This window comes from Trichosurus vulpecula, chromosome 5 (assembly GCF_011100635.1).
Source record: "Trichosurus vulpecula isolate mTriVul1 chromosome 5, mTriVul1.pri, whole genome shotgun sequence".
NCBI lineage: Eukaryota > Metazoa > Chordata > Mammalia > Diprotodontia > Phalangeridae > Trichosurus > Trichosurus vulpecula.
Window position 1 is genome coordinate 194,847,606 of NC_050577.1, and position 12,640 is coordinate 194,860,245.

At 41.3% G+C, this 12,640-nt stretch overlaps 1 protein-coding gene across 2 annotated transcripts in view; it reads left to right on the forward strand.

The window, feature by feature from the left end:
• PLBD1 (phospholipase B domain containing 1) overlaps positions 1 to 10,851 on the forward strand; it is an 80,461-nt gene extending 69,610 nt beyond the window's left edge. For both annotated transcript variants that reach the window (XM_036762099.1, XM_036762100.1), the window contains exons 10-11: positions 3,841 to 3,947; positions 10,547 to 10,851. In XM_036762099.1, coding sequence (XP_036617994.1) covers positions 3,841 to 3,947; positions 10,547 to 10,780 — 341 coding nt within the window. In that variant the 3' untranslated portion in view covers positions 10,781 to 10,851. The remainder of the gene's footprint in view (positions 1 to 3,840; positions 3,948 to 10,546) is intronic.
• The last annotated feature ends 1,789 nt before the right edge of the window (positions 10,852 to 12,640 follow it).

A 12,640-nucleotide genomic window follows, 5' to 3' on the forward strand; every position in this document is an offset into this window, starting at 1 on the left:
TATGTAATGCCCTTCTCTTCAGAACCTTATTTTTAAACACTTTCATCCTCCTGTGTGTGAGTCATGAGAACCATCCTTAAATTACGTGTTCATTGTGGAAGACTCTGTGACACAACACTTCATCCAGGGTACAGGTAGCATAGTACCTAATACATCTGAGACAAGTGAAATTTCACTCTCTTTTATAAGAGAACAGAAGTTTCAGAGGTTGTGAGATTTTAAAAAATAATTTTAAAAGGTATTTAACAACAAAAAAAGTATACTTACAGCCGGAAAAAAACCCTATTAGACATGTTTAGTTGTCTTTTCAGTGATAAATTCACTTTTCCGAGAAAACAAATTTACAAAAATTAATATTTTTCTATTTTTATCATTCTTCATCTCTCTGTAGCATTTGGTCTTACTGACCACCCTCTACTCCTAGATACTTTCTCCTCTCTGTTAGTTTTCCTGTTAGTCTTGGTCAATCTTCATTCACATGTCTCTTAACTGTGGGTGTCCCCTACGAATCTGTCCTGAGCCCTCCTCTCTCTCTATACTCATATGACCATAAGATGATAGAGTTAGAGGGGATGTTAGAGGTCACTGAGTCCAACAAATGAGGGAACTGAGATTTGCCCAGGGTTACTTTCATCGCTTAGTGTCTGAGATGAGATTTGAACACAAGTCTTCCTGACTGCAAGTCCACAGCTCTATCCATTAAATCCCTCTGCACTCATTCTTGGTGACCTCAACAACTCACCTATCTGTCTAATTATCACATCAATTATGCAGATCAATTATACTGATCCAGACCTAATCTCTCATGATCTGTAGTCCCATGTCACCAACTGCCTCTTGGCTATCTCAAACTAGATATACTATGGGCCTCTCAAACTTAACAAACCTCAAACAGAAGTCATTATTTTTTTCTCCTCCAAACCTGACCCTTTTCTGAACTCCTTTATTTCTGTTGATGGCTTTACTATCTTTTCAAATCACCAAAGTTCACATGCTTGTTATAATCATTGGTTCCTCCATCATATTTACTCCTACAACTTAATGTGTGTTCCCTCTCCCCCTATCATTGGTGCACTTCAATGCACATGTTGATGTTCCTCAAATATCCATATTTCCCAGTTCCTCAATCCACTTGCCTCCCATAAGTTTCTCCTCCGCTCTACCTTAGCTATATACAGAGAATCACCATCTTATGGGCAGGGACTGACCTGGGCTGGTCCAGTAGTTCATTTTGGGGATTGTAAAGAAACAAGACACTTGCAGACTATTCAACATTTGCCAGAAAGAAGTTTATTTAACAATAGCTTGGAAAGGATACTCAACAAAGGTACAGCACTGGTTCCTTCTTGCCTTCATATGGAAATGCATATGGTCAACCAGGCATGTTGGATCAGATGGCTGGTATAAGTGATTAAGTAGCTATTTACAGAGGCAAAGGTTTGCCCATTCTCCATTTCGTGGAATAGAATGACCAAGATGCCATATTGGTTTTCCAAACAAGAATATATTTTAAGAGAAGAATATGTTCTTCTCAGGTGCTTTTCTAATTTCTCTGGTCTCTTTCCCTTGAAATGAGCCCAGAAACCCCACTGTGGATAATGGTTCCTCTTAGTTTTCTTACTTGCTCAATCCCCTTTTTCTGTTTTCTTAGATTATAAGAAGTATCCCTAAAGCAAAGGAGGTGCTTATAATACCATCTGCTTCCAGGGGAACTAGAGCTCAGCCACTTATGCCTTATCTACAGTACCCTTAATCTTACCATCACCTGCAAGTGTTTCATTTCCGTGTTCACAACTCCAAAATTCTTTAATCCTAACATAATTTTCTATTATTCCATCTCCTTATCCTTGCTTATCCCAAACCTATTCTCTTTTTCCCCCAATGACAATCTAATCCATCCCCTCCTAAATAGTTACCCAGGTTCCTTTGCCAATCTCAACTCCCTTGTAAACTAATTCAACTCTATAGTACCCTCAACTCTCAAATCCCTTGCTCCCTTGTCCTACTGTTGAGGACACCTAGGACCAAAAACTGTTGGGGTTTCATGACGTGTTGTGGTGGAACCATCTCAAAGAATTCAGAGTCAGACCCCCTCTATAGGTATTTATTGAGATTGACGCCTCTCATGAAGCCAGCTAAGTTCCAAGAGGAACCAGCAGCTTCAGAGAAAGCAAGATGGATTTTTATAGGGTAAAGATGCTGATTACACAATCAAAATTTACATAAAATATAGGAATATGATTAATATTAAAAAGGAGGAAGAAGTTTGTTAAGGGATTAGGTAATGGAGGAGGGGTCCTAGCCTCACTGGAACTGTGCAGGTGCTATCATAGGGTGGGCCCCTTCTACAGTTTGGTGGTCAAGCATTCTGGTCATGCTGCCCTCCAATTGGCCAGCTATTGTGGTCCTGTCTGGTCAAGATGGATGGTTAGGTATTGTGGTCCTGTCTTGGGCTAAATGGATGATATGATTGTGATTGCAGTGAGAAAGGGTCTGGGGACACTGCTGGGTTTCTGTCACATGCACACACCTGCTGTTTCTGTGGGAACTAAGAGTTCAGGGACAGGCCTGTTGTTCTAGTGAGCAGTGAGGCATAAGTTAAAGCATTGATGGGGGGGAGGGGGCCAGATGGCTCGGTAGGTACAGTGGGCCCATAATGAAGTTAGAATATTGGGGCTGGGGGAAGCTCTATTAGGTCTCCATCACTATTACTGCTCATACCTTCTCAACATTTCACATGTACATCCCTTTCTCTTCACTCACAACCAACATCCTAATTCAGGCTCTCATCATCTCTTACCTGGACTATTGTAATAACCCCCAATTGGACTCCCTGCCATTGCTACTGGTACTGGTAATGGTGGTTCTGGCCTCCTTGCTGTTCCATGAATAAGACACTCCATGTCTTGGTTCTGGGAATTTTCATACCTGGAATGCTCCCCCTCCTCATTTCTGCTTACTGCCTTTTCTGGTTTCCTTTAACAGGCACTAGAATGAAGAGGAGTTGGGAGAAGCTACCTGTAAAAGCTAGGATGGTAGTTTTAGATTGTAATCCTTTTTCAGTTTATTACTCCATTGCTGATAGCTTGGTGGAGTACCACATGGATAGGAGTGTGCAGCAACAGATTTACGGACCAATGTTGAAGGATTGTTTTTCAAAACCAATTCTGAGATTCTGATTCAACAACACAGAGTAAAAGCCTTTGTCTCTGAAATTCTTTGCCTCTCTAAGTAGCTACTTAATCACTTATACCAGTAAGCAGACATTTCTTGACCTGGCTATTATTTGGTGAATCACATAAGATACATTCCCCAATGATTAGCAGACATCCAACCTTCCCTGAATGATCATGCACTTCTATTGGCTGTGTTGTCCATTCCATGGCCATGAATTCTCCCCCAACCTCCACAATTAAAAAACTCATGCTCTAAAATGATAAATGTCCCTATGGATGTCACAGTTGTCTTTCTTTTTCTCTAAGGAATAATTTAAGATGGTAGCTTTTAATCTTTTCAAAACTTTTCAAAACCTTCTTAAGATGTCTCCAGAGTACCTGAAATTCTGGGTACTCTAGAGACATCTTAAAACGGCTTCACATGACCAGCTCCAGGACTGTGAGTTGGTTGAATATATCATCTGTTGTCCATTCTCTATTTCTTGGGAACAAAATGGCCAAGACCCCACATTATTTGTTTTCAAAACAAGAAAATATTTTGAGAGAAGATGTGTTCTTCTCAGCTGCTTTTCTAATTTCTCTGGTCTCTTTCCGTTGGAATGAGCCCAGAAATGATGTGTCTTATTCCTTTTACCTTCTCAATCTCTTCTCTCTGTTTTCTCAGATTATAAGAAGGATCCGTACAGCAAAGGAGATCCTTGTAATACCATCTGCTGCCGGGGGGACCTGAGCTCAAAAAGACCTCAGCCAGCAGGTTGTTATGACACAAAGGTAAAGTGCCTCCTGAGAAATGCTCACGTTTCTGTTTCTGGCAGCACCATGGACTTTAGCACAGTGTCTGGCACATAGCAGATAATTCATAAATGTTCATTCCTTTGCTTTTTCTGTCCCTTGAGTGGGAGTAAGTAGTCAGTGGCATGTGCCTGGGAAGGCAGACCCTCTAAAACCGCCTTGTTTTGTAGCTGCTCTTTACCTGAAAACACTTTACTCCTTGGATCCTCACCTGGGAGGTAGGTGCTATTACCACACCCATTTTATAGATGAGGAAACTAAGGCAAAGGTTATGGAATTTGCCCCAGCATCACACATCTAGTAAATGTCTGCGGCTGGATTTGAACAGAGGTCTCCCTGATTCCGGGTCCAGTGTTCTATTCATTGAACCACTTAGATGTTTTCTGAAAAATTAAAAACATTTTTAGAATCAAGCTCCAGTTTAAACCACTTTAAATTTCTTCTGATTCCCCCCCCGCCCCGCTCCATACACAAACACACCTTCTTTTCTAACTCTGATTTTTGTTGTTGTTCAGTTGTTCAATTGTGTCCAACTCTCCATGATCCCATTGACCAATAACACGCCCTCCACCATCTCCCAAAGTCTGTCCAGGCTCACGTCCATTGCTTCAGTGACACTATCTATCCATTCCATCCTTCACAGTTCCCTTCTCCTTTGGCCTTCAATCTTTCCTAACATCAAGGTCTTTGCCAATGAGTCCCATCTTCTCATTGTGTGGCCAAAATATTTAAGCTTCACTTTTATTTGTTACAATTTATTTATTAGTTATTTAAGCTTCAGCTTCACTATTTGTCTGAATTGATTTCTTTAAATATTGGCTGTCCAAGGGACTTCTTTGACCCAGAGTGATTCTGTTGTGAGTCACAATATGTCAGTCTTTATGTGGATTCCCAATTTCATTTTCTTTCTGGTACACTTTAGTTAAATTGCTAACTTTCTTTTCGGTTTCACATGGTCTATACTTTTAGCAAAATTTCTCAAATTCATTCCAGAGTCTTTATACTACTGGCTGATCAGAAGTGAAACTTTCAGGTTTGCAAGTACAGTCTTTCTTTCTGCCACAAAAACCACTTGTTCCAAGTTGGTTTGTTACTTAAGAACCTGAAACTGCATGGTTTGACCTAATCTTCTATTTCTTTCTAATGCCTTTTAGCTGAATTTGCTTTTAACTCAATTTAATTCTGCCAAATCATTCAGCTTAGCACGCTATGGTCAGGCGAGTCAAGCTCTTCCTGCCAAAAAAAGAAGAAATATTACTTTTTTCTCAAAAGAATTATATTTGCTTTAGCCTTGAGGTACCTTCTTTGCCTGGGGTAGCTAGGTGGCACAGTGGATACAGCACTGACCCTGGAGTCAGGAGGACCTGAGTTCAAATGTGACCTCAGTCACTCACTAGCTGTGTGTCCCTGCACAAGTCACTAAACTGTGTTTGCCTCAGTTTCCTCATCTGTAAAATGAGTTGGAGAAGGAAATGGCAAGCCACTGCAGTGTCTTTGCCAAGAAAATCCCAAATGGAGGGTCACAGAGAGTTCAACATGACTGAAATGATCCAACACAAACCTCCTTTTCTCACAACTGTTTTCTAAGAGTTCTTCTCCAAGCTGGAGAGAAAAAAAAAGTGAAAAGGACAGCATTTTTAGGGAGCAATTCTTAAGGCCAAACTAAAAGCTGCAAAACTACCCCAGAGGTTCCCCACCCCCTTCCTATTTTTGTAAGAGGGGAAAAAAAAACTTTAAAACTGTCTTTCATTTCTCTTAGGCTTGATCCCTGTTTTACTGAAAAAACAGATAGACACACATACATAATAATGAAAATACATTTTGTTGCTGGCAACCCTGAACTCAAACAACCAAAAGCCTATTGATTATACTAGGTCTGAATGTATGTACCTATGTACATGTGTGCATACGTGTGAAGCCTGGTATACTATCCACTGTACCACCAGCTGCCTTTAGAACATACACAGCAGCTACAGATATGGATTTAAATAGAAACACGCATAAATACTGACAGCATTGACATTTCTCCTCAATTGTCAGATTTCATGAGCCAAATTGAGTAGTCAGGAACACAAACACACATACACACGTGTATGTGTATGTATGTATGTATGGAGAGAGAGTGTTTTCAGTAGTTTTCGGTTATGTCCAACTTTTCATGACCCCAGTTTGGGGCTTTTTTGGCAAAGATACTGCAATGGTTGGCTATTTCCTTCTCCAGGTCATTTGACAGATGAGGAAACTGAGGCAAATAGGGTTAAGTGACATGTGCAGGGCCACACACCTATAAGTGTCTGAGGCCAGATTTGAACTCATGAAGACGACTTCTAGATTCCTAGCCTGGCACTTTATCCGTAGCAACACCTAGTTGTCCCATATGTACACATACCCATGTATGTATGTAAACATATGTATGTATTTGCATTTGAATATATGCATATAAACACATATGTAATATATACATGTACATATACACAGTTTGTTTTTATATGTGTGTATATGTATACATTTATGTATACACACATACACACACATGGATCTTCATTTGACAATTTTAGCCTGATATGCCATTTCCCCTTGTATAAGATATGTAGTAGATATGTATGAAATGCTATCCTTTTCTGCTGTACACTGTGTTCTGCTCTAAAAGCTCCTCTGATTCCTCTCCATTGGATGTTTCATCAGAACCTACCCTGAATAGTGGTGAATCTGTCCTCAAAGCTTGCTGATCCACAGGAGCCTGTTTCAATCTTCACTTATCTAGGGAATCTGGCCTTCGATCTCAATGCCCCTCAAAGTGGGAGGACATGGCTGAAAGTAAATTTGTAGCCGTAGAATGTAAAAAGCATTGAGCTTCTTAAAATCAAAAGACCTGGGCTAGGACCCAGGGCTCCATACTCACAGGCCAATATAATCTATTATATCTCATCATACAGAAGTAAATGAGCAAAAGAAACTCTAGGTCCTGTGGGGAAAGGGGAGAATTTTATCCTATGTTCCAAATCACCAAATAATGGAGTTCTATATTATACATTTTATTAAACTTGTAGCTTATTTTAAAAGAAAACAAAATGACCAAGGGAACTTGGTTCTAGACATTGATGTTTGGCTAGCCTGAATGACAGGATACCTGGAGGACTAATTGCCGCCTTCCTGAATTTTTTGAAGTCCTAGCCAGCTGTTTGTCTAGACTGTCTCACTTTCATGACCATTCTAATGACCATGCCCATGACCTCAGCACAGGACAAGTTGACTTCTAGATAAGCCTGTGATAACCAGGATGGGAAGAACACCAGACTTGGCATTTGGGTGCCAGCTGGATACCCTGGCTAGAGAGCCACAAGGTTCATTCGTGGAACTCCCAGAGATGCTGAGAACACTTGAGCTTCTGCTCACTAGCTGGTGCCAGTGGTCTCAGGCTTGGTCTGCTTTTCAATGCTTAAGACAAGAGTGAAGAATATGACCCTCTCACCAGGACAATGGGTCAGCCTGTGTGCTTTCAGAACACTTCTGGTTGTTTCCCAAATAGGACTGCAAATAGGCCAGTGTGACTAAAATTTACTTATTCCCAGACAGGGTAGATGAAATGACATTATAGAAATAACTCATAGATTTAACCTTATACCATAAACAGGGAGGGAAGGGGGGAAATAAGCATTTATATAGTGCCTGCCATCTACCGTGCACACACTCTACTAAGCACTTTTACAAATATTGTCTTATTTGATCTTCACAACAACCCTGAGAGGTAGTTTTTATTATTATCCCCATTTCACAGTTGAAGAAACTGAGGCAGATAGCGATTAAGGGACTTGCCCAGGGTCACACGGCTTGTTCTTGTTATTCATCCTTCGTTTTTTGAAGAGGACCAGTGACATCGCAGGATGACATCTTGACCTGTGCGTGAATTAGATTTAAGTGAAGCAGAGTTGCACAGTCATCAGCCTCACTCTCTCTTCTTGAGTCATTGTAGTCCAGTGGCAGGACGAAAATCTCCGTAAGTATCTAAGGTCAGATTTAAACTCAGGTCTTCCTGACTCCTGGCCCAGCACGCTGTGCACGATGGTGCCTTCTAGCTGTTGCTTGGTATAATACATATGGCAGCTACAGATAGGGACATAAATAGAAACACATGTAAATATATTTTAGTCTGTCTGATCAACTTGATCTTTCTCTCAAATTGTCAGATTCTGTGAGACAAAACGAGTAGTCAGGATTAATGGGCAGCAGTACTTGGACAAACAAAACACTCCTTAAGGTTTTCAGAAGGACCCTTCTAATTTAGTTGGTCATTAAGTATTTCCCCCTCAAGGGGGGCAGTCCTGGGTCACGCTAGATTCTATCAGGTGTTGGAATCTGAGCTTTGTTGTTGTTCCCTTATTCATTCATTTCTGATTCTTCATGACCTCATTTGGGGTTTTCTTGGCAAAGCTACTGGAGTAGTTTGCCATTTCCTACTCTAGCTCCTTTTACAGATGAGGAAACTAAGGCAAAACAGGGTTAAGTGACTGGCCCAGTGTCACACAGCTAGTGAGAGAGAGAGAGAGAGAATTCTAACAAGTAGAGGAAACTTAATTTTCGGGTGTGTTCTCTCTCTCCTCCTTCTGTCTCTGTCAGTCTCTCTCTCTCTGTCCCCCCACCTATCCCTTTCTCCCTCCCTCTCTCTCTGTCTCCATCTCTCTCTCTCTCTTTCTCTCTCTCTGTCCCTCTCTTTCTCTGTCTTTCTGTCTCTGTCTCTGTCTCTCTCTGTCTCTGTCTCTCTCGCTCCCTCTCTCTCATAAATACTTATTAAATGCTTTGGAGGTGCTCAGTCGATGCTCACTTTACTCCTGGCTTCACCCCTCACCCTTTGCACTTTTCCTCCTCCCCAGCAGCTTTGCTCCATGCACGCATCTTCCTTGCCATACGTCTATTCCTCACTCCTCCTTCTAGTTTCCTTTATGGGTTGTCTTTACCCATTAGAAAGTATGCTCCTTAGGGCAGCTAGGTGGCACAGTGAGTAGATGAGTAGAGCACCGGCCCTGGAGTCAGGAAGACCTGAGTTCAAATCTGACCTCAGACACTGGACACGTACTAGCTGTGTGACCTTGGACAAGTCACTTAACCCCAATTATCCTGCCCCCCAAAAAAAGTATGCTCCTTGAGGGTAGGGACTCTTGTTTGCTTCGTTTGTTTCCATGATGCTTAGTATAGTGCCTGGGACATGTAGTAAGAGCTTAATAAAAACAAAACAAACGCAAAACCCCAAAACTCTTTCTTTTTGTCTATCATCTTGGAGGTAGCTCTTATGTCAGCAGCCTTTCAGTTCAGGTTCGCTGCTGAGACAAAATGAGGTGCTCTCAAGTCATTGAACAATTATTAAAGAGGCTTACTTTGTCCTAACATAATGCAACAAAGATACAATGGCTTCTCCGAGCTCCCCCTTGTCTCCTCATTGGAATGCATCAGGTCATTAGGGCAGGACACGGTAAAGAACATGGCAATGTACACGGTCATCAGAAATCCACCAAGTCTGAGAAGCCTAGATGCTAAGTGGACTTCTTATGCTCTTTGGTGACCAGGTGCCTTAGGAAAGTCAGACTAATCAAGTCCCAGAGACATCTTTGTCTCCTTTTCTGGAGGGAAAGTGGGGGAGTCTAGACTTGTCCCACATTACAGGTGAGGGAAAAGAATCAGTATCAGGCAAACACTGGTAAGTATTATACATGGTTTTCCAAAATCTAAGATAAATGTCAATTTATGCTTCATTCTCCCCTTCTCTAGTACGGATTCTAAGACAGAATGGTGGTTTGCTCCAAGATTCCCATAATTTCAACACTATTGGCGATAATCAAATCCAGAAAAATCAGTATTCCTTATTAATTCCTTCACCCTTTTAAGGATAAAATTATCTTTAAGGAGAGTCAAGAAGTTGCTAGCTGATTTGCTTTGGACAAAGAGAGAACTCCAGCGGAGATCTACATAATTGAAGCCCCCATCATTGTTATGTCTCTTTGCCCAGCTTGAGATCTATTTCCCAAAAACCTCACCCATTTTGATTCCAGTGGTCTGTGTTACACTCTGTTGACACTTATTTCTGCCTCAAGATGCTTTTCACTACCAGCCCTCTTCCTCGATTGTTTGCAAGAGTCTATCTTAACATACTGTGTTTCTGCATCTTGTTCCTTCCAGAACCGTAGTCCAATCATGAGTCCCATCCCAGGAAGTCTCAGTGACACACACACACACACACACACATGAAGTCAGATTTCCTCATCGCATTAAAATCTATAGTTATCCTTGCTCGCTACCCATTCTTCATGTGTATTTTATACTTTCTGTACAAATATCTGAATCATGGGTTTTATTGCTGCCTCTTTTCTTAGGCTGGGTCTCCTGTGAATTTTTGGACATCTCTACTACTCTTATCCTTCCTATGTTGTATCTACAGTGTATTTTGTTTTGTTTAGCTCAGTGGATATACATAGGCAATTTCCTTTTCCCTCCCCTTCCTTTTCAATTTAGAAATGAAGACGGATATACATGTTCAGCATTTTTCCAAATGATTTTTCCAAATGTTCCTACTTTGTTCCTTGTAGGTGGCAGATGTGTTTTTGGCATCCCAGTTCACAGCCTATGCCATCAGTGGTCCCACAGTGGATGATGGCCTTCCTGTCTTCCAGTGGAAACTATTCAACCAGACTGTCCACCAAGGCCTGCCAGAAGCCTACAACTTTGATTTTGTCACCATGAAACCTGTTCTTAAATTCTGTAAATTTCACAAAGAAGAAAAGAAAAGGCAAGGAAAGCATATCAGAAGGAGGAAAAACTAAAGAGTTTTTAAATACATATAAATTTATTTTTTCATATCCTCACAAATAAAACAAGTTCATTTTCACGTTCATTGCTCATTGCTTTCATAATTAGCAACAACAGCAATATGAATTGGGGGTCTCATCTAGACAGCACCAAATGCTAGACATAAAAAGAGAAGAGTCCTGACCCCTTCAGGGATTTAAAATCCAGATGGGGAGATAGGACTCATAAAAGGATCATCAATAATACAAGATAGTCTATAGTAAGCAAAATTAAGTCGTACACTTAATAAGCACTCTAAGAGTTCAGAGTAGGAAATGTCATTTCTGAGGTCATTCATTAAAAAAGGTTTTATGCAGCAAGTGGGCTGGGGCTTGCAGAAAAAGTTGACTAGCAGAGAAGAAAGAGGAAAAGAAGAGCATAGAGGCAGCTAGATGGCTAGGCGGATAGAGTGCCGGGCCTCAGATACTTACTAGCTAAGTGACCTCACTCAACTCCTGTTTGCCTCTGGAGAAGGAAATGTATCCTTGCTATGGGACAGTGGTGGTGTGCTATGGTCACGGAGTCCTCAGATACAACTGAACAACCACAAATGAAAAAGCAAGAAGGTATAGTGAGTAGCCTGGTTTGGCTGGAGTGGAACATCTGCCCACCAGAAACAGAACAGGTAAAGATAAGATTGAGAAGCATTGAGAGTGTCTAAGTGTTACCAAGAAGACTGGCCCATTAATGAAAGCCCCGTCTTTGGAACATGTGAAATATACTCTGCCAACTCACGTGCCAACTCATGAGGAATTTGGAGAAACCTGTTTCTGGAAGTGAATGATGGAAGGCCCTTTCAGAGCAGGTGACTGTTTCTTGTCAAGAACTCAGGGTGGACCTAAGAGGCCTGAACAGAGGAGCCGTCTCTCCCCCGGTGTCCAGAGAGGCAAAAACTGTTGTAGAACCTCGAGTAAGAGAGAGAGGAAGCCTTCCGTTGGACCCTCCCATCCACCTGGCAGCTGCCTGATGATGAGAGGATGTTGCCACTGTCTCTGTTGTGTATCGTTCTTGCCTGATCTCCAGCAAAGGAACATCAGAGGTAGAATGAATCAGGTTATGACCCTTTGAGCTTCAAAAGATCAAAGAAACCTTCCAAAGTCACCTGAGCAAGAATCAGAGCCAGTAGCAGCAGCGGCCAAGCACAGTAAGGGGAAGGTTCTGTGGAAGAGCTGCCCGAGTGACCCAGCCCAGTCATGAATCAACCTAATGGGATGGTGGGTGAGGCAGAAGGATGATATTTGCAGAGTTGTTTTAGAAAGTCATTCTGGCAGTTATAGAGGATAAATGGAAGCAGGAGGAGACTATGCCTGCAGGGAGATCATTTAGGAGACTTGTAATATTCTGGGCAAAAAGTAATAAGATCTTAAAATAAAGGTCTGGAGACAGGAATAAAGATAAGAATCAGGATGGGGTGGGGGTGGGGTAGGTAAGCAGTTTTTGAGTATTCAAAGAGCTGTCATGTGAAAGGGTGACTGAATTTGTTTTTTTGGCCCTAGAGGGCATAACTGGAACCAAGAGGTTTGAAGTTATGGAGGGACAAATTTATGCTCAATGCAAACACAAACTTCAGCTATAGAATAGAATATATTTCTATTCAGCTATAGAATATAGAATAGCTATAGAAAAAAAATAGAGCTATGGAAAATTGGAATGGGATGCCTTAGGAGGTAATTTCTGGTAGAAATAACATATACTAAAGAACTGGATACTCTACCCTATTGTTGTTCAGTAGTTTTAGTCATGTCTGACTTTTTGTGATCATAATTGGGGTTTTCTTGGAAAAGACACTGGAGTGGTTTGCCATTTCCTTCTCCAGGTCATTTTACAAGTGGAGG